The sequence below is a fragment of the Diospyros lotus genome, chromosome 11 (genome assembly GCF_014633365.1).
Source record: "Diospyros lotus cultivar Yz01 chromosome 11, ASM1463336v1, whole genome shotgun sequence".
Taxonomy (NCBI): domain Eukaryota; kingdom Viridiplantae; phylum Streptophyta; class Magnoliopsida; order Ericales; family Ebenaceae; genus Diospyros; species Diospyros lotus.
In genome coordinates this window covers 395,365-422,926 of record NC_068348.1, presented here as the reverse complement: position 1 = coordinate 422,926, position 27,562 = coordinate 395,365, and the positions used below count along the sequence as shown (strand labels likewise).

At 38.8% G+C, this 27,562-nt stretch overlaps 1 protein-coding gene across 3 annotated transcripts; it reads left to right on the top strand.

Annotated features, from left to right (window-relative positions):
• Window positions 1-1,229: 1,229 nt before the first annotated feature.
• LOC127813185 (SPX domain-containing membrane protein At4g22990-like) lies at window positions 1,230-27,562 on the top strand. 3 transcript variants are annotated; one of them, XR_008026085.1, is made up of 11 exons: window positions 1,230-1,623; window positions 2,721-2,779; window positions 13,423-13,543; window positions 14,379-14,690; window positions 14,852-14,956; window positions 15,090-15,544; window positions 16,445-16,743; window positions 17,263-17,447; window positions 18,878-19,068; window positions 19,189-19,285; window positions 20,877-21,010. XR_008026085.1 is itself a non-coding variant. In XM_052354001.1 (11 exons), the coding sequence occupies exons 2-11, from the start codon at window positions 2,727-2,729 to the stop codon at window positions 27,367-27,369; spliced, it is 1,929 nt and encodes a 642-aa protein (XP_052209961.1). In that variant the 5' UTR covers window positions 1,231-1,623; window positions 2,721-2,726; the 3' UTR covers window positions 27,370-27,562. The 3 variants fall into 3 exon arrangements, 2 of the variants coding, with proteins under 2 accessions (XP_052209961.1, XP_052209960.1); XM_052354001.1 differs by lacking the exon at window positions 19,189-19,285 and adding an exon at window positions 27,296-27,562 and having other exon boundaries at window positions 1,231-1,623; XM_052354000.1 differs by lacking the exon at window positions 19,189-19,285 and adding an exon at window positions 26,638-26,979 and having other exon boundaries at window positions 1,245-1,623.

The window sequence follows — 27,562 nt, the reverse complement described above, 5'->3', positions numbered from 1 at the left end:
CATTCTCAACATCTTTGGTCAAACATACTAGGACACTAGTAAATCAAATATTAGTGAATTTTAATTAAAGAGGAAAAAATATCTGAAAAAATGGAATTGTCAGATTATTATTTTAATTAGATTTGCATAAATAAAAATTATATAATTAATAAGAGTATCTTGGATTTCTTAGATTATGTCATATGTATGTGTGGGAACAATTACGTTTGGTTTGAGGTTGTTGCTGCAGCCACACGAAGTGCGTGCTGTGGATTGGCCGACTCTGATTGCCGCCTCATTTGACATGTGACCTTTGTTGTCATCTAATTTGTGACCATACACGTAAGCAAGCATCCCAAGGGAGTGGAATTCAGAGTCCCAATCCCTTGATATGTACTTCAAATTTGATTCTATTTTTTATTCATTTTATGTGTGGGACATGCCCTCCTCCTCTTGTCATTTCATATATAATTAAAGATTCCATACTATTTAGAGTTATTTGTCTTATATAATACATTTAATATTGATGTATTGTATATTTATTTTATATCAAACAAATCATTCTTCTTATCAAAATAATAAAACCATATGATGATCATATTTTTAAATAATTAGACGAGTGTTACTTAATAATGGATTAAAAAGAAAACTCTCTATAATGAGAATTATTCCCTCTTTATTATTGGAAGAAAATTTGAATAATTGGAGATGAAGAAGACAATGTATGAATCAAAGGTCTTTGAGATTGGTTTATAATTATTTGTGTGTGCCCAAACAGTCACAGTCAAGCACAAAAAAGAGTTGCATGATAATACCAATGGTCCCCAAACAACAACATTTGTCTTGTTCCATCCTTGCAGATGGATCGGTCCCATTCAACTTCAGACCCAACCGGCAACCGGCACCGGAAATATATCCACTTTTTGCAGATTCCCTAATTAATTAAATATCCGCTCATGTCAACAAACTATTATTATTATTATTATTATTATTATGTAATAAACATCAATTAAATGATCTTTCCTATTTTTATTACGTAACGATACATATAATAGACTACCTCCTTTTATATATATATATATATATATATAGTGGTGAATATTAATTAAAAATTGAAAAATAATTGAGGTCATTTTAGTAAATTGAGACCTCATTCAGTTGTTCGCGATTAAAGAGCCAGCCCATGCTAATGCTACGCTAAACAAACGGAGGAGGGTCCAGGCACCATATCTTATACGCAACACCATAAGCTTAAGCTTTATATTTATATATATATTCATATATACATATCAGAGGAGTAAAAATCACTGTGGAACTTTCCGGGAGGGCAAGGCGAGGCGAGGCAGAGCTTCTATCGTTCTCCGAGAAGATCCGAAATCTCTGTGGAGACCAAATTCGCCATTTTAGCTCTCGCGTATTTGAATGAATACATACGTCGTGATGATGATGTATAGTTAATGGATACATCTCGAAACTGAATTCACTATCTCAATGATTTGAATCTGAGAATCTCTCCGGCGTTTGCGTTTCTGTTTGTTTAGTCTCTCTCTCTCCGGCGGAGCGCCACTTTTCTCTCTCGGTTTCCGTGTTTGTTGATGCTCTTCTAAACTATCACGAGGCCGAGTTCTTCTAATCCTCACTGCGGTATTGCACGTCCTGCTATATGCTTTCAGTAATGTTTTATTGTCTATATTTACAAGCGTATGTGCGTGATACATGTGATGTGCTGTTCTTTAGCTTTCCTTACCAACCATATGCTACCTACAAGGATTGTTTGATTCGTCTTCTTATTCGTATTTCTTTTATTTTTCGTTTTTCCCTCAATTCTTTTTTATTTGTCGAATGTGCTGCAAGAATTGAGGGATCGTAATGGTGTTATACTTTATGCTATAATGTGTAGTTAATTGATAGAGAAATACTTCTAATAACATATAAAACATATGTCGTTTTGAATGAATTTTTTTTGTGGGAGTGATTGTACTATAATTTATTCTTCATGTACAGTTAAATTTGTTGACGATGTCTTCATATATATATATATATGTGTGTGTGTGTGTGCATTTGTCTTTTGTATATTCTGGTTTTAGCATATCAGGGCCTGAGCTATGAGAAATATAGGGGGCAGTTTCTGCCATTATGAAGATTGTAAGAACTTTAGCTGTTATGGTCTCATAATTATGAGAACATTGTAAGGTAGAACTCTAAAATGTTAAATGTCTCCTGGTAACCATGATAAGCATTATAAGCAGAAGTATCTCAAAAGATTAATGAAGTCACATTTTTTTTTTTTTTTGTCTCACGTGCGGATGGAAAACTTCGCTAAGAACTGCTTTAATTACTAAGTATTTTTATACATGGAGGGTTTGGTTGTCCCATTCCTTTAAATTGTTCCTTTAAATTTTGCAATAGCAAGATATAAAGTGGAGATCTTTCTTGCCTGAATTTTATCTCCCTCTTGACTATTTCGTCTATCTTTATCTGATACAATTTTTTTACTGAGTTCTCTTTCCTATCTACTTGAACGCCTAATGAGGGCATGGCACATCAACCTCAAAAGGCTTGAGGTTATTTGTTGAACTATTTCATAACCTGATTTTGCAACATAGAGTAGCATGTTTAGTTGTGATCTATTTTAGTAAACATATAGCATATTATGTGGCACTAGAAATGGCTTGCCTTGTTGCTTTTGAAATTTTCCAGCACTCGGTATTCAGTAATTGACTCTCTCATGTCTACTGCAGTGAGAGATGGTAGCTTTTGGGAAAAAATTGAAGGAAAGACAGATTCAAGAATGGCAAGGGTATGTTTACATGTACTTCATTTTGAACTAGTATATATTGCTTCCTATTTTTATGCATTGGTAGGTATTATAGCAGGTTTCTTTGAGACATAGATACAGAGATACTGCTAGACCAGTTGCCGATTAGCTACAAAAGTTATGCACAGGTCCATTATACATATGTCCTGTCCATCTATGACATAGATGGTTAGAATAATTTCACTGATCAGCTAATTCTGTAGGCTTGTACTTTGATGATACTAGTTTACTGGATATTATGACATCTATAAATGTTGAGAGTTTATAACAGGAGTTTGTTTTCCCTGAAGCAGACCAGGTGAAAATGTGAGACGCTTTATGAATTAGGAAAGCTTTTGGAACAGAATAGATTGTTTGATTTCATTTTATTTTATTTTGTTTTTTGCCTGAAAGGCCGATAAAGGCCCAAACATGGCATGAAGCACGTCTATGGGGGACATGCACTGAGATGAAACTCAGGCCAAGGAACTCCAGAGAGCATACGTGAAGGCCACCTGCGACAACTATCACACCACAGCCAGCCCCAAAAACAAGAACTCGGATATTCTGGAAACAAAGATAAATACCAACTAACCTAAACAAAGAGCAATAAAAGTAAATTGACAGGAGATCGACCAACCAAGAAGACAAACAAAACACATTACATGCCCAGGCACTGAACTGCCTACAAAACAGTTCCCATCACTGAGCTGAAAATTTTCAGTGTGCGATTGAGGGGTTGTGCTGAAAACCTTCCAATACGACTGCTACGACAGAGAGCTCGCTTTCTTCCCTTTAGTTGTACCACCCTCTGAGGCTTCTATCTTTACCTCTGCAACTTCCAGTGATTGCTGTGAGCAAATAACTTCACTGGAGAATCAACGTCACTGCATTTGAGCTATTTACCCATCAGCATGGCCATAGGAGCTTCCTCTGGGATCTGCAAGCCAAGGAATGACATGCGCTCTTCCAAATAGTATTTGATCCACCTCTTCAATTATTAAGTCCCCAATCTTATGCTTATGAGAATCCAGGGGAATTGACAGAAGGTAAGAAGAGTAGCTTCAAGATGAGAGATATCATGCTACGGATCTGACCTTAGGAAATAGATTTCGATTTCTTGCATTTTTGTTCCTGTTATTACTGTAATGTCATTTCTGTAATTTCTATTTTGTTACTGCTGTAATTTCTAGTTTGTTAAGAGGTTGTTAGCCTAGGGAATCCACGTGCAGGTGGAATGAGCTGACAGAGACGGTTACAACTGCCTGGCTGTAAGGAATCTTCCTTGGCTGGTTGTATAAATCGTCTACTACCCATTTCCTTGGGAATCAATCGAGAATATCAGCTCATTTATCCCTGCTCACAATCTCTCTCTCTCTCAATTCTCTCTTATCTCTTCTTCATTCTTCCCTTAGTTCATTGCTCGGTTACTTAGAAAACATCTTCCCATTCATACCGAATAGGAAGAAGAAAGATTGTCGGGCTTAGGCTGTGACAAATTGGTATTAGAGCGGTGGTCCTCGGCGGCAATAGCTGAAACCATGGCAGAAGGTACTCGCACGAAGGCACTGGAGTCGCAATTGCAATAGTTCGGCTTAGCTATGGTCGATACCCAGAATCGGATTGAACAACTGGAGTTAGGAGCTACTTGGAGTCATGAAGCGATTGTGGCAATGGATCGCAAGGTAGAGAGCTCCATAGAAGGTCTGGAGCAAAGATTAGAGGGTTCCATAGCAAGAGTGAGAGAGGACCTGGGAGCCCAGATGCAACAATTTATGGTGATGTTTGCTCGCCAAATTATGGTAAGTTTATCTCCCTACTTTCCTCCTAGAGAGAGAATAGAGCCAATCCTACAAGGGAATATAAGAGATAGGGGACAGGGCACCTCAAAGATTGAGGCTAACCCAGAAGAGGAATTGGAGGGATTACTGGATAGGGGAAGGGATGGTCCAGTTAATCCTCACCAACCGGGGTTTCCCTTGCCTTGGATGGAAATTCCCACATTCGAAGGAGTCAATCCCCGCTGGTGGCTGAGAAAATGTGAAAGAATGTTTGATTGGTATAACATTCCCGAGGGACAGAGGGTGTCATTGGCATCAGCTTACTTCAATGAAGCGGTTGATGCCTGGTTTCAAGGGTGTTTAAGGCTAAGGAGGAATGGCACTTGGGGGGAGTTATCAGAGAAATTGTGTGAAAGATTTGGGGAGAGGAGCATGGTTGATATAATAGAAGAGTTTAATACTCAAACAAACCAGGAGTGTAAAAGCCTATCATATGCGTTTTAAGGAGCTGCAATCACTCATGATCTAGCACAACCCCCATCTATCAGAAATTTATTTCATATCTAGCTATTTGAGTGGGCTCAATGATGAGCTTAGACCTATGGTAAAGGTGTTAAGGCCTCAGATTGTAGAACAAGCTGCAGAAAATGCCTGTCTATAAGAGTTGCTGGTGGAGGCGCTATTAAAAAAACAGAGACAACAAACAAAGGGGATGGTGGCAAGAGCCTCTAACTTAGGGGGAGGGGGATATGGTAGAGAACCAACAAAGGTGAATAGTGGAGGTAAGAGTGGATCGGGCTCGAGTTTAGTACCTTTTGGGGAGCAACTAAGGGAACATAAGAGGTTAGCTGGCCTTTGTTTCCATTGTGGGGACAAATACCACATCGGTCATCAATGCAAAAGACAGATTCTACTGTTAGAAGGGAATGAAGAAAAGGAACTAAAGGAGGCATAAGAAGTAGACCGTGAGGATGTAGAGGAGGAAGATAATGGGGAAATATCCCTTCATGCCTTGAAAGGAGTAGCCAACAACAACATTATTAAGGTGGAGGGGCAAGCCAAGGAGGGCAACCTCATGATTTTGATAGATAGTGGGAGTACCCACAACTTTCTTAATGAAAGCACGGCCAGGAGATTAAAGTGTCCACTCGCAGGGACACCTTCCTTGAGTGTGACAGTGGCCGGTATTGAGCAAATCAGCCTACAATGGCTTTTGTTGGGAGATGCAAGGAGAGGAGTTCGAGGCAGATCTGAGGTTATTGCAATTGGGAGGTTGTGATATGGTTATGGGGGTGGATTGGATGAAAGGAGTTAGCCCCATCAGTTTTGACTTCAACAGAATGGAAGTCTCGTTTGAAAAGGAAGGGAGGAAGTTGACTCTAACCGGAGGAAGAGAAGCGGGAACCTGCAAATTGATCATCGACAAGAGGTTGAAAAAGGTGCTCAAAAGCAGGCGGGACCATCTGACCCAACTATTCTCCATTGTGGCAATGGAAGAGGACTTGGACAGTAAGGAGGACCAAGGAGAAATTCACTTCCAAGTCAGCATACCGGAGAGCATGCTTGACCAGGTACATGATTCAGTTCTCCTTGATCAATTGCTGATTGAATTTTGAGGATCTATTCATGGACCCAAAAACCCTTCCTCCTACTCGGGAATTTGACCATACCATTAACCTCCAACCCAATTTAGAACCCATTAATATCCAGTCCTATCGTTATCCACCAGTCTAAAAATCGGTGATAGAAAAAATGGTTAGAGAGATGATGCAACAGTCCTTCATTAAACCTAGCCAAAGCCCATTTGCATCCCCTGTCCTACTAGTCAAGAAAAAATGATTGGTCATGGCGGTTTTGTGTGGATTATCTCCAACTTAACGCCATAACCATCAAGGACAAGTGGCTTGCATGCATGTTGCATTTCACTTTTATCTATGATGTCATGCTCATTAATTTACTACATTGCATATTGCCTTTACTGAGTCCCCGGACTCACCCCCCCTCACTCCATTAACCCAATAGGTGTCTCAAGATCTAAAAAGGGGAAAGCGGTCGTGGTGGAAAAGTCGTCGGTTAACAGTAATTGCGGGCAATGAGAATGTGGGTCATGTTCGTGTCATTTATGTAAATTATATGTGCTCTATACTTGGGCTACGGAAGATGGTTGTGATTTAAATAAAACTTGCTTTGGATCAAGTTAAGGTCCCCACTATGAGTAACTCAGTGAGTGTGAACTAGTTATGCTTGACCATTGGAGTATTGTATTGGGCATGTTGATATTTATTTGTTTTATTTGAAATTGGATTTATATTTTAAGGGCCTAATTGGTTTCGAGAATCGGGTATATACTCGTTGCTTTTACATTATAAACTCGAATTTTTAATAATCGAAGGCAGCGAAGCCTGGACCCCACCCAGGGCGCCCAATATTATTTTAATATTTTATGTTGGTAGGACATAACTGTCCTTCGAGACAGGCCAGGGTTGTAACCGTAGGTTACGGTGGCACCCGGTAGTGGGGCCGGGGTGTCACATCGTTCGCCACCACCGTCAATCTCATCTGTTGGTTGTTCTTTCTCGTCACCGTCGATCTCATATGTTGGTCGTTCTCTCTCATCACCGCCAATCTCATCTATTGGCTGTCATCTCTCGTCGCCGATCTCGTCGTCCTTCGGTATGTATCCATCTTCCTCCGCCTTCGGTAAAAAAGTAAAAAACATTGCTCCTTGTTGCTTCCTGCTTGTTGCAGCAGCAAGCTTGCGTTGTTGCAGCAACAAGCTTGGTGTTGATCACTTGATCTATAACACCAGTTTATTAGATGTCTGTTTTAATTCAATTTCAATGTCAATTATTCAATACTCAGAAAAAAAGAAAAAAAAAAAGAAAACAGGAAGTGAAATGAACACTTTTCCTAGTCATCGCCTAGGAGCCCTAGGCGCTAGGCCTCAGCTTGGCGCCCCACTAACGCTTAGCGCGTTTTTGAACACTGGGTGGAGGACCTTTTGGATGAACTCCATCAAGCCAAATTCTTCTCTAAATTGGACCTACGCTCGGGTTATCATTAAATAAGGATGAGACCCATAAAACAACCTTTAGGACACACCACGACCATTTTGAATTCTTGGTGATGCCATTTGGGCTCACCAATGCTCCGCCCACTTTGCAATCCCTTATGAATCGAATATTTGAGCCCTACCTAAGGAAGTTTATACTAGTATTCTTTGACGATATTCTCATTTATAGTTCTTCCTTTGATCAACACTTGAGCCACTTGAGAATCACCTTTGAAGTCCTTAGATCCAATCAACTCTTTATCAAAAGAACTAAGTGTGCTTTCAGTCAAAGTCAGGTGGAATACTTGGGGCATCTAATTTCGAAAGGAGTTAGTACTGACCCTAAGAAGATGAAAGCCATGGTGGCTTGGCCAAGACCAAAAACAGTCAAGGCATTAAGGGGGTTCCTTGGATTGACTGGTTACTACCGCTGATTTGTTAAGAATTATGGGATTATTAGCAAACCGTTAACTGAGCTTTTGAAGGAGGGATTTAATTGGGGGTCAAAGGAACAGCTTTTGAAAGGCTGAAGGAAGTGGTGAGTGGGGTACCTATTCTTGGGTTGCCAGATTTCAACAAGCCCTTTGTCTTAGAAACTGATGCTTGTGCAACAAGAGTTGGGGTGGTTTTGATGCAGGAGAGTAAACCATTGGCCTTCCTCAGCTAGGCCCTAAGTCCTAGACATATGGGGCTTAGCATTTATGAAAAATAGTTTTTGGTTGTGCTAATAACTGTGGAAAAATGGAGACATTATTTGGAGGGGGGTAGGTTTGTCATCAAGACAGACCATGAGAGTTTAAAGTTTCTTTTGCAATAAAAATTGCACACCCAACTTCAAAAGAAAGGGATGTCCAAACTGATGGGATTAGATTATAGTATTCAATACAAAAAGGGAAAGGAAAATGTGGCTGCAGATGGCCTCTCTAGGTTCCATGAGGAAGGAAGTTTGATCACCATTACTACCTTAGTCCCCAAGTGGTGCCAAGAGATAATAGCCAGTTATGAAGGGGATGAGAAGGTAAAGGCTTTGTTGGAAAGGGCGGCTATCAACAGAGATGAGGGTGGAGAATATTCCCTGGTGGGAGGCTTGTTGAGATACCAAGGGAGGCTGGTGGTAGGGAACAATGGTGAACTCAAGAAAAAGATAATGAAGTCTCTGCATGAGTCTGCAATAGGAGGGCGCTCAGGGGTGTAGAATACCTACCTCAGAGTGAAGCAACTGTTCTTTTGGACAGGACTCAAAACGGAAGTGAAGAAGTTCGTAGCAACTTGTGACATTTGCCAGTGATGCAAGAGTGAAACTGTGGCTTACCCGGGCCTTTTGCAGCCATTGTCCATCCCGAACCAAGCATGGGAAAGTTTATCTATAGATTTCATTAAAGGGCTATCAAAATCAAAAGGTAAGGACAGCATTTTGGTGATAGTCGATAGACTGACCAAATTTGCACATTTTATAGGATTGACACACCCCATTACAGCCTAAGATGTGGCTAGAGTCTTTTTGGATGAAGTGGTGAAAATGCATGGGGTTCCTAAGGCCATAATATCAGATTGGGATAAAATTTTTACTAGCCTTTTATGGCGGGAGCTTATGAGAGCATTGGGAACAAAGTTGAACATGTCCACAGCTTATCATCCGCAAATGGATGGCCAAACATAAAGGGTTAACCAAAGCTTGGAAGCATACTTGAGGTGTGTGAGTTTCCTTCATCCTAAGAGCTAGCACAAGTGGTTATCCTTGGCCCAATAGTAGTACAACTCCAACCACCACACATCCCTTAAGATGTCCCCATTCAAGGCCCTATTTGGATACAAACTGCCTATTTTACTAGCTGTGGGAAATTATTCAACAGTGACCATCGTGGAGGAATATATGTAGCAAAGAAGGAGGGTTATACAACAGCTAAAAAGGGAATTAGCTTTAGCCCAGAACAAGATGAAGCAATTTTCAGACCGCAGGAGGAGTGAGAGGAACTTTGCTGTGGGAGAAAAGGTGTATTTGCGGCTCAGGTACCCTTATTTGAAGTCTATATCTCGGGGGCAGGTGTCTAAGCTTGGTCCTAAATATTATGGGCCCTTTCCCATAACTGCTAAGATTGGGCAGGTGGCCTATCGACTGCAACTCCCAAGGGACTCTCACATCCACTCGGTGTTCCATGTTTCCCTCTTGAAGAAGTCGGTAGGAGCACAAAGGGTGAGTCTCCCTCCTTACCTACATTGCCTAAGGAGATCCGTGAGACTCTAGAACCAGAGGCCATAGTGGACAAGCGGATCATATACAAGCATAGAGCACCCCTAATCCAGGTTCTAGTCAAGTGGCAAGATAGAACAGCTGAGGACAGCACTTGGGAATACCTCCCAGATTTGCTCAAGTAGTTTCCCCGATTGGCCAACCTCCTTAGCATTCTTGAGGATAAGAAATTTTGAACAAGGGGGGAGATGTCATGCTAAGGATCTGACCTTAGGAAATAGATTTCGATTTCTTGCATTTTTGTTTCTGTTATTACTGTAATGTCATTTTTGTAATTTCTATTTTGTTACCGCTATAATTTATAGTTTGTTGCAGAATATATGGAATGTAAATTTAGTAAGAATGCAAAAGTGGAGGATGTTATAATAAAATTGGAAGACCAAATCTTACAAAGAAAAGACCATTTTCGATATTTGGGATCAGTGATTCAAAAAGATGGAGAAATTCACTAGGATATCACACATAGAATTAAGGCAGGTTGGCTAAAATGGAGAAATGCATCGGGGGTGTTATGTGATGATAAAATCCTATTAAAATTGAAAGGAAAATTCTATAGGACAGCTATAAGACCAGTTTTGTTGTACGGTTCAGAATGTTGGGCAGTCAAATACCAACATGAGCAAAAGACGAGTGTAGCGGAGATGAGGATGTTAAGATGGATGTGCGGCCATACAAGAAAAGATAAAATTAGAAATGAAGTTATTCGTAATAAGATAGGAATAGTGCCAATAGAGGAGAAGATGAGAGAGGCTAGACTAAGATGGTTTGGTCATGTGAGAAGGAGACCAAGAGACGCTTCTGTGAGGAGAGTTGATGAAATGGAACAATTAATCAAAAAAAGAGGTAGAGGCAGACCTAAGAAGACTTTGAGGGAGACATTAAAGTTTGATATGAAGTGTATGGATCTCAATGAAGATATGACAAAAGATAGAAATACATAGAAGTTTAGAATTCATGTAGCCGACCCCACATAGTGGGATAAAGGCTGGATATGTTGTTGTTGTTGTTATAATTTATAGTTTGTTAGAGGTTGTTAGCCTAGGGAATCCACGTGCTAGTGGAATGAGTTGGCAGAGACGGTTACAACTGCCTGGCTGTAAGGAATGTTCCTTGGCTAGTTGTATAAATCATCTACTACCCATTTCCTTGGGAATCAATCGAGAATATAAGCTCATTTATCCCTACTCACAATCTCTCTCTCTCTCTCAATTCTCTTTTTCTTCTTCATTCTTCCCTCAGTTCATTGCTCAGTTACTTAGAAAACATCTTCCCATTCATACCGAATAGGAAGAGGAAAGATTGTCAGGCTTAGGCCATGACAAGAGATCTCTTCTTTTTCTTCCACCACATTCTTAGCAGGAGGGGAAGACATCTCCTTTTACGGCCTGCCAATTTCCTTCTGTAGTTAATTTGCTTTCATAGTTATTTGAAATTATTGTGAGAAATCTGAAAATGAAATCAGATATTGTAGGCTTGTTTATTTGGTTGTTGATTACAGGGGCTAACATGGATTCACGTGAACTTGAAGACGAGTGAATAGATGAAAGTATAATGGAAGAGCTAGATCAACAAATTGTTGAGTAGACCTTCTAAACTGTAGCAAGCTTAGAAGTCTATATAACCTTTGATGAATTTGAGAGATTGTAGGCATTCTATTTCAGTACTATAACTGGAGTGTTATAATACACGGGGACGGATGAATACAACTAAATTTGAGCATCACATAAATTTTAGTTGAGTTTAGAAATATGTGGGAGATTCTTGTAAAATATACCATTTGGTTGTAGAATACTTTTATCGCCATTTTCCTCACCCCCCCCCCCCCCTCTTGCAAAAAAAAAAATGATAACAAAGAAAGAGAGAAGAAAGAAAGAAAGGAGAAAATCATTATGAGAAGAATGGTTGAAGTTTCACTGTTTGAAGTGAAAAATATCTTCAAAATTGCACCAGCTACTGTGCTGTTTGTGTCCTCCCTCCCTTTGTAGAACAATGTGCCAATCCTTTATTCCACTATATGGGGTTGCCTATATGAACTCTAGCTTGCCAATCATTTTTATTTATGGCTCTTCTTTAAGGACACCTTATAACTAATTGTATCCCTAATTGTCTCCCCCCAAGTTTTTCGTGGTCTTCTTCTATCTATTTTGCTACATACTTGTTCCATTCCATCAACTATCCTTGCAAGAGCTCTTCTTTTCACATTGACCAAACCATCTTAATTGTGTCTCACTAATGCAGTATGGGAGGAAGAATCAACAAAAACAAGAGCAAAAATTGTGCGAAAACAGTGTAAGTTCAAATCTGGAACAAAGATATGAAATTAGGATTTAAGAAAACCTCAAAAGTTGAATGAGAATAAAAAACGGCTGCCTACGAAGTCTCTTAAAAGATTATTTATACTAGGTTATAGCTAATAAATCTAATCCTTGATCCAAAAGGAATCAATCTAATCTTAGGAATCTATCTCTTTTAAAAGGCACATGCTTAGTCCCATGACTACTTGAAGAGTAAACTCACTGGAAGTTTCATGAATGAAATAACTTCCATAGAATTCATTAAACCGTGGGATGCAAATATATACAAAGAGTTTCCTAAGAAAACTCCTAAAATTTAGGACTAGATTACACTCCTAATATTTAGGTATAGATTACAACAATCATTCTTTAGATTGAGATCAATTTAAATCAGGATTTCCTTATCTGATTTTAAGGAATATCCTTATCTTTGCAGCTGGATCTCTCCTTCATCTCTATCTTTAATTTCTCCTCTTCTTATCCTCTCAGTCATAGCTTAGATGTTCTCCTTTATCTTCTCCAACACTACTTATTAAAGCTAATGAATAAAAAATTATTTAAAACCTAATAACTTAAATATTAAGCAGAATTAAACAAATAAAAATAAAATAACAAAAAAAACTGCTGTTGCATCTTTCATAGGAGCCACTCTAACCTTATTATGAAAGACTTCATTTCTAATTTTATCTTTTCTTGTATGGCCACACATCTTAACTTTCTCATTTCCATTACACTCATACTTCATACATGCTTTATAGCCCAACATGTGGTGACGTTACACTCATGCTTTATAGCCAACATGTGGTGACGTATAATGAAGGTGGTCTTATAATTGTCCTATAAAATTTTAAAATGGGATCTTACTATCACATAGAACATTAGATGCACGTTTCCTTTTTAACCATCTTGCCTTAATTTTGTGGGTAACATCCTCATTATTTTTCCCATGTTTTTGGATCATTTTGTGTCCCTTGGTGGAGTAGAAAAATTAAATTAAATTCCTTGGAGCAGAATATGGCCCTTGGTTATCTGTAATGTTGAAACGCTAGATCCATCATGCCCTGTTTTTGAAAGAATGACCAAGTGCCTCATAAATCATAATTGAGAAAGACTGATTAGGCATACACAAAGGAATGGGGGGAAGGGGGGGGGGGGGGGGGGGTGTTGTGGCGGGGAAGAATATAAAGCTTGTAGCTGTTCTTGATTTATCATTCAATGTTTTCTTTATGCATATTTATTTTATCTGACCTCATCTTTTACCTTTTCAGTTACTACATCAACTATAAATTAATGAAAAAGAAAGTGAATCATTATGCTCGCCAAATTGAAATTGGGGCACTAGACCGCCGACAGGTTCTGAAAGATTTCTCAAGAATGCTAGATAGCCAGGTGTGCCAGACTTTATCTTGGTTAATTGTTCTGAATGTACTTGAATTTTGTCTGATTAAGCATCCATGAATGTCTTGGATGTTTGTCTTACATCTGTTTGATGGTTTCTCATCTGTTTTCTGGGCTTTTATCCTTTTGATGGTTTCAACCTTTTTTCCTAGGAAATGTTTTCTGTAAGTGTTAATGAACTCTCAGAATTGGATATAACTTTTAAAAATGACTCTAATGCCTAGAAAATTCTGACAGACCAATTCTCTCTTTTAACCAAGTAAACGTAGTGATTCTTTTATCCAGTGATCCACAGTGGGTTTGAATCTCCTGTCAGACGTCAAAAATGCCAGATAAGCTTCCATTATAGAGATCAGGTGCATCGTTCTAATAGATGTCATTTATCTAATATTTCTTGTGGTTCCGTACGGTATAGGGATGAGTTAATCTACATTGGACTTTGGCAAGCCACAGCACAATGAGAAGCAGTGTGCAACTACTGTCAAGTCTCATTAGTTTTCTACTCTGTTCCTTCTATGTGTAAACATCTACAAGTAATGATAGTTGACAAGAACCTTGTCAAGTATCATTTAGGCTGGGGTTGTTGCAAAATATGATTTTTCATATTCTTGAAGATATGACAAAAGACAGAAATACATGGAAGTTTAGAATTTATGTAGCCGACCCCACATAGTGGGATAAAGGCTGGATATGTTGTTGTTGTTGTTTGAAGAAATTTAATATATATCTTTTATATGCTGAAGGTCGAGCACTGATAAATTTTTGCTCTTGTTTTCTTGCTGTTTTTTGACTATTTAATTTATCCTTGCTTGGGTCATATTTATAGATCGAAAAGATTGTCCTTTTTCTGTTGGAACAACAAGGGCTACTTGCAAGCAGGATAGCCAAGCTTGGAGAACAGCAGGATTTTCTTCAACAGCACCCAGATATATCAAAAATATCTGAATTGCGAGAAACTTACAGAGCAGTGGGGCGAGATCTTTTGAAGCTTCTGTTTTTTGTTGAGATCAATGCCATTGGACTGCGTAAGATACTGAAGAAATTCGATAAGCGATTTGGCTATAGATTTACTAATTACTATGTCAAGACTCGTGCTAATCATCCTTATTCACAGCTGCAGCAAGTTTTCAAGCATGTGGTAATGTGCCAACTCAGGCTTCTAAGCTTATTCCTTTTCAGTTTGTTACCCCCATCCCCACACGCACATGCGCACAGGCATATGTTGTGTTCATTTAGATGTCACATATTATGTCTTCATATGAAACAACTACCACTCACTCACAATCACGGATCTTTCAGGGGCTGGGGGCAGTTGTTGGATCTCTGTCTCGCAATCTTGCAGATCTTGAGGATCGTCAGGGAAGCTACTTGTCTATTTATGACCAACCTGCTCTTCCGTTACAGGTTTTCTTTGCATTGGCTTATGCCTGATTCAGCTCATTCTGATTGTATCTTTATTTTAGTTTATTGGTGCACCTTGAATCTTAGGTAGCATTGCCTTATGCTTATTTTTCTACTAAACAGAATTCATCTGCAGGACCCTGTCATTGATTCAATAAAAGCAGCTGTCGACAGATTAACACACTCAACAAATTTCCTCCACTTTTTGGCACAACATGCACTTATAATGCAAGAAGAGTTACCTAGTCCAGCTGAGGAACATGTTGATGATGAGAGATACCATTTTATGTCGCTTTTATTGAACCTAGCAAACACCTTTCTCTATATGGTTAACACATACATTATTGTTCCAACAGCAGATGATTATTCTATGAGCCTGGGTGCTGCAGCAACTGTTTGTGGGATCGTGATTGGTGCAATGGCTGTTGCACAGATTTTTTCTTCTGTATATTTCAGTGCATGGTCAAATAAATCATACTTCAAACCTTTAGTTTTTAGTAGTATAGTTCTGCTCGTGGGAAATGCCTTGTATGCATTAGCATATGATCTTAATTCCATTGCGGTTCTTCTTATTGGTCGCCTTTTCTGTGGGTAAGTAATTCTTCAACCCCTCCCATTTGAGCAGTGCTTGTATATCATCATTACTTGGAAGAAAAAAAATGCTGCAAATATCTTTGGTTTTTTCCTGGAACTTGCAATTTAGTTATACACTTCAATGACAGAAAAGATGGTTGCTAGACCTTTTGTCCCGGTGGTTTTCAAACGAAAACAAAATTCTTGTGCTTGGCAATTGATTGTTCTGTTCCAGATATATCGACTCATAAGTTCCCGAGTTAAGATCAGAAACTTGTGCAAGCTGGATGAGTTATGTGAATGGTAGTTGTCTAAGGTTTATTATATACCTTCCCAAATCAGATTTACTACTAAGGGTGATACAGAACAACAATTTTGAGGATCTAACAAAGCGATGTCCGGTGAATAATTGATGCAGAAGTATCAAACATCAACAATTTCACTGCACAACAATTTTAGGTTCACAAAAAAAAAAAAAAAATGAAAATTGTCCTATATAGAGTTATTTTGGCTCTCGCATAATTATTTCTATGCCATTGCCTTCTTGTCCCACTTTCCTCCCTGCTGATGTGTTGTGTTTACTGGTCTCCAAAAGTTCTGTGAATAATTTAATTTTTCATGGCAGACAATGAATTCATTCTAAATATGCATGGATGTACTGTTAGAAGGTGACATATAAGAAAAGAATCAATTGAACTTGTTGAAGAATTTTGTGTAATGCAGAATCTATTATTGGTGATATCAGTTTCTTATGCTAACATGTTTGATTAATTTAGCTTAGGTGCACACTCAAATTATACTAGACAGATTGCTTACTTTTGATCTTATTTTAGACTGTGTATCAAGTATGTATTCTTTGAGATTGCAACTTCACCTCATAATACATGCTAAGACAAATATGTTTTTTCAAATTTGCAGTTTTGGTTCTGCCAGAGCTGTTAACCGGCGTTATATCAGTGATTGCGTACCACTCAAACTCCGCATGCAGGCTTCAGCAGGTTTTGTTAGTGCTAGTGCTCTTGGAATGGCTTGTGGTCCTGCAATTGCTGGCTTGCTTCAAACTAATTTCAAGATTTCCAAGATCACGTTTAACCAAAATACTTTGCCTGGTTGGATCATGGCTATAGCATGGCTTATTTATTTAATATGGTTGTGGATATCATTTAAGGAGCCCCCGCACCAGATTAAAGAGAATACCATACATAAAGGACTTGCCGGTATTTCAACTTCCTATCACGTTACTTTTCTGAATTATATTCTAACTTCCCCCCATTACTTTGTCCCCCCCGTGGCAGGATCTTCTTGACTTGATATTTCCCTTGGTTTTTCTAATAGTTATTTGAGCTTGATAACAACTTTCAAAGAGTCCGACATTAGTTGCCAAAAATCACATCTTGGGGACCTTATTCTCTCTCAACTCTTCACATGTGTCTCATTTGTTTCTATTAGGATTTACCCAGTAAAATGCTCAACAAATGATGAAAGTTTGTGCAAATATGTAATTAATATTTTTTCAGTTCAGAAAATTAGTTTTGGATATTCAGACATGAGGTTGGTTTTTATGTTCTCATTCACATAACTATTGTTACGTAAATCCTAGGATTCTATTTTAGATTTTATTTATATTTATCCTTTTATATTATCAACGGTATGTATGTTATATATATATATATATATATGTTTATATGTATGTCAATGTCTTAAGAAGACTGATAGATGCTTGTATTGGATGGCAGATGAAAAACAGAATGATGCAGTGGAAAAGGGTCTTGGGAAACCATTGCTCTTAGATTCAGAAGGAAACCAACAAGATGAAGATGGTGACCAAGAATTGGATGGAAGTGAAGAAGCTTCTGAGGAGTCTCGTCGACCAGCAACTTCTATGGCATCAGCGTATAGATTACTAACACCATCTGTAAAGGTTTGTTTTAGTTTTAATTTTTAGTCTCTAATTGTCTCACCCTTCCCCTTTCTCAAGCTGTGAACCCCAAGCCTAAACTTAGCCTAATTCATCCATAAGACTATCACAATTCAACTGAAAACTTCCTATATGCATTATAATACACTATAAAATACAACATATCAAACATCCTTAAAGATTACAAATCAATTGATTACAAAGAATTAAAAAAATCAAGTGGTTAAAAGTATTCCCTGATTGCCTCTTGTTTCGAGTTTGAGTTTAAGGATTTTGTGATGTGGAACAGCCAGAAATTGAGAAGGATTGAAGAAGAAAGAGGGGAATAAGCAGAAGAGAAGAAAAAAAATTTGAGAAGAAGAGAAGAAGCAGCAAAAGTTAAGAGAGAGAAAGAGAAAATAGATAAAAATCAGGAAGAGAAGTTTCCACTTTATTCAATATCAATCCAAAGTGTCAAATCTCTCTCTCTCCCTCTCTCTCTCTCTCCCCGGGGTTCCTAGGAAGTAGAAATTCATTTTCACCAATAACTTCTTTCTAATCACCTTGGCTGATCAGGTTCCTCTTTCCCCATAGCCTCTCCCCTACTTTCTTCCCATCCCTTCCCCATTGATTTGCTTCTCCATGAGCGCCTCTGCTCTCTCCCTTTATCTTTGCCTATCTCAAGTTCGTGATCTCATTGTCCCTCTAATTCTCACCTTCATTTCAATGACTATGTCTTGTTTCAGTATATAATAAACCTTAGACAACTACCATTCCCATCATTTTGCTAATCACCTGAAATGGTTAGGTAAAGTGGTGAACTCACAGCTTAGTGAACAGTTATTCTACACATATATAGCTCATATCCAAAATAATTATATTTTCATGTGTATACGGATAACACTGTTTCCATTTCCAAAACATTCCAATGCATAAATTTTTAATTCGGTAATTTCAAATAACATGGTGTAGCATATATCTCATATATAGATATTCAATGTAGTGGTCATGAAATCAATTTGGGAACCACTATCAACAATTATTTAACAAATTATCATCAGTGATGTATACATCTCAAAGGGCACCCAAGGGCTCATGGATCCACATCGTACTAGGCTACCGCAGAATCATTCCTAGGTCAATTCTCTGTGACATACCTGGTTGGAGTTACCAGTTGTGCACCTAGTCTCTTCCCCAAAACCATGGAGAAACCAGTCACCTTTTTGCCACTCATGGTGGTTGGTTTTCATTCTAGTTATTAGAGTTATCACAAAGTTTCCCATGGTGCGAAATTATCCCATGGACTTCACCTCAATGGTCTCATCATATCATATTCTTATGCTAACACCATTGGAACAGTATTTTTCCACAATTGTATTTGTTGGCATAACAATTGGTTGGAAATATATCATATATTACCAAATAACATTGAGAACCTAATAATCATGTTTCAGGTGCAATTGCTGATTTACTTCATGCTTAAATATGCAATGGAGATTTTGCTATCAGAATCTAGTGTCGTAACCACATTCTACTTCAACTGGTCCATGAGTACAGTAGCAATTTTTCTTGCATGTCTTGGCCTAACAGTTCTCCCTGTGAACATTGTTGTTGGAAGCTACATCAGCAACATGTTTGAAGACAGGTAATTCCATGGAGATTTGCTTGTGATCTATACTTATATGCAGTTGTAGATTCATTATGATTGTTCTTATGAACCTGGAGTTTAAGCCGACAATTCATTGTTGGTTGATTTTCTTTACAGAAGTCAAAATTAAACTCATGTTAGAAAAAGAGGAACACGACATCAACTTATTAATCACATCTTGGAAAAAGGGGATAATTACAAAAACCTACCTAAGGTTTGCCATAGCATCCACTTTCCATCAAACTTACTCTCACTTTATATAACCTATTTGGATCATGTTTGACTTAACAAAGACCTACCTAAGGTATGGATCCTCATTCTTTCTCACCATGAAAACATTGCTAACAGCTCTACAATGACATTTGAGACTTGTATGGTATTTTTATAGTTTTCTTCTAAATCTCTAAGACCCCTTTTTGCTTTATGAACCTTTTCCATTTGAAAAGGTTCTTAAACTATCTTTGTAGTTCGCTTTTTATATCTAATACCCCTCGTATTTTTTTTCTTTGGGACTTGCAACTTTACCAACTATTTTGTCTACTCTTGGAAAGTGTGTTCAGTATTCTTGTGGAATTGTCCTCCATGAAGATCTATACTGTAGGTAAGTTCAAGAAAAAGAGAATATTATGACAAATCTAATGTAAGATTCTGTAATTATCCTTGGATGTAAAACTTCTGTTTATTTACTTTCCAACAATACTATCAGATTTAAACAACCAAATCCTCTTAAAATGTCAATTCCGATTACCTTTGTTATTTTTCTTTTTGGTCTCTCTGTTACCATATAACAGAACTCTAAAAGCTTAAGCTGATGAAGAAGCAATATGACAATGTAAGTTAACACCCGCACCCAATGGAGCCAATAGAGTACATTTTAACATCATTGCCTGATGGGTCATTCACATGGACAATCCATAAATTCAGAGATTAACCAGCATCTAGTTGAGGTGCGGAAATGCAATTCTATACCTACTTTGGACTGGGGAGCCTCGTGCACTGGAGATGCCCTTTTGTTGTAAAACAAAGACTGGGTGGGGTGGCTTTTGATTGGTAGGATTGTAATTCATATAAAATAATGATCACCATCACCATTGACCAGAGGATGGTTTATGGAGCACTTGGTGCAATAGGCAAGGTCTTTTAGGCCATATTACTGGTTTAGCCCATGTGATTAATTGCTGCAATTGGAATTTGAACTACCAGCAATCCATCTGTAGTCTGCTATAGTTTATTTGGCTATTTTTTTATATTATTCTTTGCGTTACCATGGCAATAGTCATAAAGACTTACACCTGACAAAGTTCTACAACTTTTTATTTTCTGAAAATGAAAAGGTTTTGTGTTGTTTGTCTTTTATCCTCTTGAAACTAGTTTTGGTTATCCACATGGGCAATGTGCAATGGAAGAAAATAAAATATGTATACTTTGAATGTATTAAGTTGCCAAACTTAACTCCTTTCAGAAATAAAATATGGCAGTATGTTTTATATCAGAGTTTTTTCCTTACAAAGTCAACTTCTGTATTGCGTGGAATAATGGCTTATAGTTATCTGAGGTGTCCATTGATGAGTCATTAAGTGTCATTTCCTGGTTAATCATTGAAAGTTTGTTTTATAGAAACTGAACATTGCCATTGACGTGCTGCAGAAAATTTGAAATAAAACTTTTACAATTGGTAATATGAGAGTTGCTTCTGTTATTATGTGTTACATAAGTTTATAATAATAGTGAGCAAGATTCTTAAATCTGTCACCCTCTCCTATAGTTCCTTGTTGGTTTATATTTCCTCATCAATCTTATTGCAGGCAAATTTTATTAGCATCTGAAATTATGGTTTGCGTGGGCATACTTCTAAGCTTCAACATAATGATTCCATATTCTGTGCCACAATATGTCTGCTCTGGACTCATAATGTTTGTTTCAGCTGAAGTACTGGAGGGTAAGTCTATCTGATTGACTTATATTTTTTGATGTATCCCACATATGATGAATCGTTACATAGCAAAGTATTTTTTTTTTTGTGTGTGTAAATAAAATATATTAACAAGAAAAACCGCACAAGCATCTACAAAACAAGCTGGGGCATACCCCGCAAAAAACAAGAAACAAAACTACCCACTCACAAGAAAAGAAACAAAACAAAAACTGAATCAGCCTCTAACATGCGAGGCAAAAGGAAAAACACAGCAACAACCAAGTCAGGCTAAAAAGGCCCAAGAGAGCATGAGAGGATCACTGGGAAAAGAAACGGATCCAAACACTATCGCCAAGGAAACTCTCGCCAACTGAGGAGAGGAGATCGGAGGCGAAAGACTGAGGGAAGCCCATGACTAAGGATGGTAGGAGAGTGCACTAGAGGCCTCGATAGAGCCGAATGGATGGAAGGATGGGGGGGGGGGGGGGGGGGGGGGAGACCATCAAATTTATAAGTCTCCTGAATCATAAGTGAGCAGTAGGTAAGGGCGATCTCGAGAAGAGGGAAATGATCAAAGGGAGACCTCAGCCAACAAACCTGCAAAACCCCTAATCTCACAGTCAAGAAGATCAATAGCATTTGGATATACAACATGACGACAATAGAGAAGAAAAAGAGGACTAGCTCAAACAAGAGGGTGAAAGACGCTAGGAATGGATAAAGGTCGTACCTTGCAATGTACAAGGGAAACGCAATGAAACCAAGTGAGTCAAACAAAGGTTTGGATCTGATAGGCAACCTAAGAAAGGGGAGTGCATATTGTCCCTAAAGCATCGATTATTTCGCTCATGCCAGATGAAATAAACAACCTGAAGAGTAATTCGAGCTGCCGCCACCCTCGGAGATTTTCCACACCATCTATGCGCAGCCCAAAAAATCCGTTTGGACTAGCATCGCCAGAGCCATGCAAACTTCACCCGACGACAAAGCTGAGAGATGACTTGCCAAGAAAAGGGACAAACAAAGAACAAATGATTGTGGCACTCTAGAGCAGTGTAACACCCTGTTTTCCCAAAACACGCGTTAAATTGGAATTTCGAGGATATAATTTTTTTCAACAACCTTCATTCAACATAAATCAAAATCCCGACAATCCCAATCCACTATCTCAGCATATTAAATTAAGAATAAGCTAAGATTAGCAATATCATCACATCAGCGGAAACAAGATTGAACCTCGAATATACATAACTGAATTCACTTTATTCATAACGTAGAAATTGTTTGACAAGACATTTCAAAACAAAATACATCGAGTCTCATCTCTCAACAATAACTACTATCACCTCGAGCATAAACAAAATTTATGCTAACGATTACCAATGAAATCAACGGCTACATCTCGATAACCCCTTTCCTTTAGCGCCACTACTTTTACCTGAAACGTTTGAATATTTCAGGGATATAGTCCAAATTAGATGATGAATCATCTAAGTGAGAGTTCAAAAACATTTTCATAAATATATGCAACATGAATAAAACCGACACGTTCCGACATACCTCAACTCAAGAGAATCCCACATAACACTTAACCCTAACAAGGGAAAATGCAATTTCTCTAAAGGCAACGCAACCACATCGACACATTGGCACAACGCAATCCTGTTTAAGAGGGACAACCTGTCTGGGCATTACACTCATACTCAAAAGCATCCAGATCCCAACACAACCTTGGCCACAAGACGATCAACACTATCTCTGGGAACCCACGTCCACCTCGGGAACAATACTACCGCTCAATGGTCCCGTGGTGGTGTCCACTCGTAGCCCTGCCACTTTGAATCGGTCCGGGGTGGTGTCCACTCGCAGCCCCGCCACTTGTTGACTCGCAAGGGTGAAGTCCGATCTCAACCCCTGTCACAATGGGTATTTTCCCTTGGCACACTTCCTTAGTGCTATCACTCAAGTACTTCACACAGGTTGACAACACACATCCCACATAGACATCACACAAACATGCCAATGCCAACATCATCAACTATGGATCATTTAAACATCATTTCATGTATATAATTTATCGTACAAAATTCAATACATATGCATAAAACATTTAGAGACGAACCGCCTTCATGAAAACAACCATCACAAGTTAAAACCATTTACATGCAACAATACCTTTGTAAGAAATCATATCAAGTTTGAAGTAGACAATTTCACATGCAACAAAACAGTTTTTCAGGTAGAATCACTCACTTTCGACAAATTTCAGAATGCCTCGATTAGCGTGCACAACCTCAATTTTTGTGCCAACTTCAAACTTCGCACAAGTCACTTCACCTCAAGCCTCAAAGCACCCTAATCATCATAGTCATTTCAATAGGTATCAAAACCCTAATTTTTCCTTAATTTCCTCACATTTTCTCCATTTTTCTCTCATTTTTCCTCACTAATTTTCTAACATAAATATCTCCTCAAACCTTTTTCCCAATATTTTTGCACAAAAATTCCTAAAATAATTTTCTAGGCATAATGAAAAAAAAAATCGAAAAATAACTCACTTGCACGCGCTCCCACGCGCCTGGAGAGTGGGTTACGCGTAGCAGCCGCGTGTGAAGGCCACGCGTGCCTTCTTCTCCGATGAGCACCTTGCCGGCCGACGACCAGAATCCTTCTGCGACCACACCAACTGGTAGCCCTCTCCAAGTCGATCATAATGCCACCTCTTGATGCCTGAAACGAGCACCGAAAGGCCTTCAACCGACTGGCCAAAGCCTCAGCCTCATCGCCCGCCTCCCATCTCCGGCCAAGCTCGAATACCCCTCAAACGCACACGAAAACGCCTCAAACTCTCTAGAAACCTTCCTTACCTCATGGGCAACAAAAGCCTTATGGTTTCATCCCTCAATTCGTTCGATATCACCCTCGATGTGAAGCTCCAATATGCCAAAAACCTTCGGCCAAACGAGCTCCTTTTATAGGCGAAATCGGCCCTCGAAACTCTCATGGATGCCTTACCCGATGCCTTAAATGTCTCAAGCTGCCCTCGGGTGACCCAAAAGCTTCGACTAACGGCCTTGAATGGCTGATTACAGGTTTGGCATGGCCAATCAAATCGCGGTCAATTTCTTCAAATTTCCGGCCACCTCGCTGCTCGATGTCGGCCTAGACTCGCTCCCCATGCATGCTCGACCACCCTCCTTGGGTTCCCCGCGGTCGGAAATGTCGATTGATGGCCGACAGCTTCTTCTTTTGCGAAATTACACTTTCGCCCCTCCAAATTTTGACTTTTACACTTTGGCCCTTTCTATCAAGCCCCTGAACTTTCTATCATTTCCATTTAGACTCTCAAGTTCCAAAAATCCTTATTTCATCCCCCAAAGACTTCGAAAAATCGTCCTTTTGACCTCTCTCAGGCAATTTTGAGAAATTACACTTAGACCCGAATTTTTGTTTCGACTGCAAACTCTCCCTCTTTGACTCGAAATCGCTCAAGGGTTGTTCTACTTAAAAGATCAAGGTCTCTCAAGGGTTCCGTTAACAGATCAAAAGTCCCTTATGACAATTCAATTTTTCGGCCTAATTCAAAGCTATATCGAAAACTATTCCTGATCTAATTTATTCCGATGCTAAAAATCACTTCTCGAATTGCTCATTAATACTATATTATTTTCCTTTGATATCTAAGCTCTAAAACACTCCCTTCTGTCGATTCGGCGATTTATTTTACTATCAAAGTCACTTTTCGGTATTTAAATCTCATTGAAATTACGTGACAACCTTATGCCGAAATGGGGTCTTACAGCAGCCTAACAGAGATAACATCGGTTAGGGAAAGGCAAATAGAGATTGAGCCGGTCCAGAGTGGACAGGCGTTCCCTAATAGCAAGCCATAGGATAAAAGCATAGGAGGAGAGTCCAGACCCATGCCAAACAAGACGAAATCAGGGGACCTTATTGCGCCAGGCCTGTAAGGCCCACATCGCAAATCTCACTAAAAACATGCCATTAGATGCTGGGAGCGACCGAGGCCCAGCATCAAGGAAAGAAGGAGCTAAAGAACTTGAGAGGGTCCTGACTTAGGCCAGCACCAAGCACAAGCACCTTGCACAACAATATCATAAACCTTAGCAGTGGAGGGGAGATAGAACTGACGCAGAAGTTGGCGAGAAAAGACATCAACAAGCACCCTTAGGGGATGCCAGCGGTCATGCCACCGAAAGATCCTTTGGCCATCACCTATATACCACCCAAAGAACTGACGAACCTTTCCCCTAAGTTGGAGAAGCTTACACCAGTATTAAGGGCAGGAATAGGGGGTCGAAAGGAACCAAAAGCACTATTCTCTGATACATTAAGAGTGAATCTATTAAATCTAGAGGGATTCAAAGGAAGCCTGCATAAGACACCAGGTGAGTTTAGCAACAAGGGCTTGATTCCATAGGAACAAGGGACGAAGACCCAAGCCGCCTTGATCTTTGGGACAACAAATGTCCAACCAAGCCACTTTGGCCTCATGAGAGGATAATTCTGAGCCACTCCATGGGAAGGCACAAGCCATTTGCTCCAACTCTTTGAGGACCTTTTTTGGGAGAATAAAGATAAAGGCCCAATAGATGTGGATAGTGGAGAGAACAGATTGAACAAGCTGAAATCTATCCACAAAGGATAAAAGGCACCCTAGAACCCACCCTAGAACGCACCCGATCAAGGATCAAACAACAATCAGTATATATGAGTTTCGTTGAGATCAGAGGGACGCCTAAATAGCGAATAGGCAAGGAACCTGGACGAAAACCAGATTCCATAACCAGCTCCGCATGCAGATCCGGGGAGGAACAACAAACAAAATAATCACCCAGAGAATTCAGCAAAGCAGTCTAAACAACGTTTCGGAATAAATTGGGGTAGATCTATGTTTTTACCATCGTATGAAAGTATTTCGAGTACTACCTTCAATATTAGATACCTCCATCTCTCTTCTTATTGAAGCATGTCTTCTTTATGAAGAAAAAAAAAAAAAATCCTTGTTTGACTAGTCCTAGAGAATTTTGAGAGTCAAACCAATTTACTTTTTCCTTACAGAAATCTCTTTCTAAAAAATTCTGCCTAAGGTATATCGTAGAAATCTTTATGAAATCTCCCTTTTGGAATTACACATTAAAATATTTCTCCTAGCAGTTAATAAGATATTTGTCCTATGTCCCGATTTTACATAAAAAATTTAATTTGTGGTTGGCATCATTCATGCTACAATTGTAAGTAGAGATCACTGTTCATTCTTGGGTGCGCTAGTTAAGAGTGATCTTGTCTATGAGTTAAGAGTGCAAAGTCTAGCATGCTGAAGTTTTGTGTAAAATGTTTTTTTTTTTTTTTTTGCAACATATTGCGTACGATAAAGACAATTCTTGGAAACAGTCTTCTTTGTCAAATAAGAGTAAAACTGTCATTAAAACTACTCTTAACCTTCTCAAAAGCGAGGAATGGTTATCTTCTCCATCTCTGCATGTCAATGACAATCATTCACAAAGCTATTTATTTAGTATTTTGACCTTAAGCTTGGGGAGGTCCCTTCCTCCACAGTCAAATTTATAAGCTTTTGGTTAGAGGCGAGAATAACTGCAAGATCTTAATTTTTTTTAAAAAAATTTCAGGTGTGAACTTGTCTCTTCTCTCTCGAGTCATGTCATCTAGGTTATCTCGTGGAACTTACAATGGTGGATTGCTTTCAACTGAAGCTGGAACAATCGCTCGAGTGGTTGCAGATGTCACAATAACTGCAGCTGGGTACTTGGGTGAGAGTGTCCTCTTGAACGTCACTCTGTTGCCTTCACTCTTAATTTGCATAGCCTCCATTATCGCCACTTTCTGTACTTTCAACTCTCTTTATTAGTCTAGGCGGGGCCCCCTTGTTATACTGACAAATCAATCTTGTCAGTTCCCTTTGATATTTAATTAATTAATTAATTAATTTCGCTGGTCAGGTAGTTTGTTTCTGCTTCTCCAATTCTTTCTCAATTTTTGGCTTTGATTTTATCTTATTGTGTTGTAAGTTGAAGAAATAGTCCATTATTGGTCATTCCTCAGGTGGACTGTAACAATCTTCTATACTGTTTCCTCCTAACAGTCCATTATTGGATTAGGAATCCCCATTCCCTTTGGTGTGGTGATTAAAAACTCAGATTTATTTTATGTATTTATAAATAAAAAAAAAGTAGAAAAAATAATTAACAAGTGTAAGGAGGACTCATGTGATTCTTAATCCAAATTGGACCATGACAAAGCTTTAACTCAGAAGGATTGTTTGTGCAGATACTATTTGCTGCTCTGATCGACCGGGACACTTAACGTACATTGAGGGTTGGCAAAGAACAAATTTTATATAGTGTCCTATAATTGCAGATTAAGTTATACCCAAAGGAAGGGTGTAAGAAGGAGAAACTAATTAGTTTGATCTGATCCTGCAACTGCTCATTGTTGACAAGCGAAATCAACATATATACATTCATCTACTTTTGGACCCAATAGATTGGAAAGAAGATTTAAGATTTAATTAGTTAATATAGGCCACGTACAACA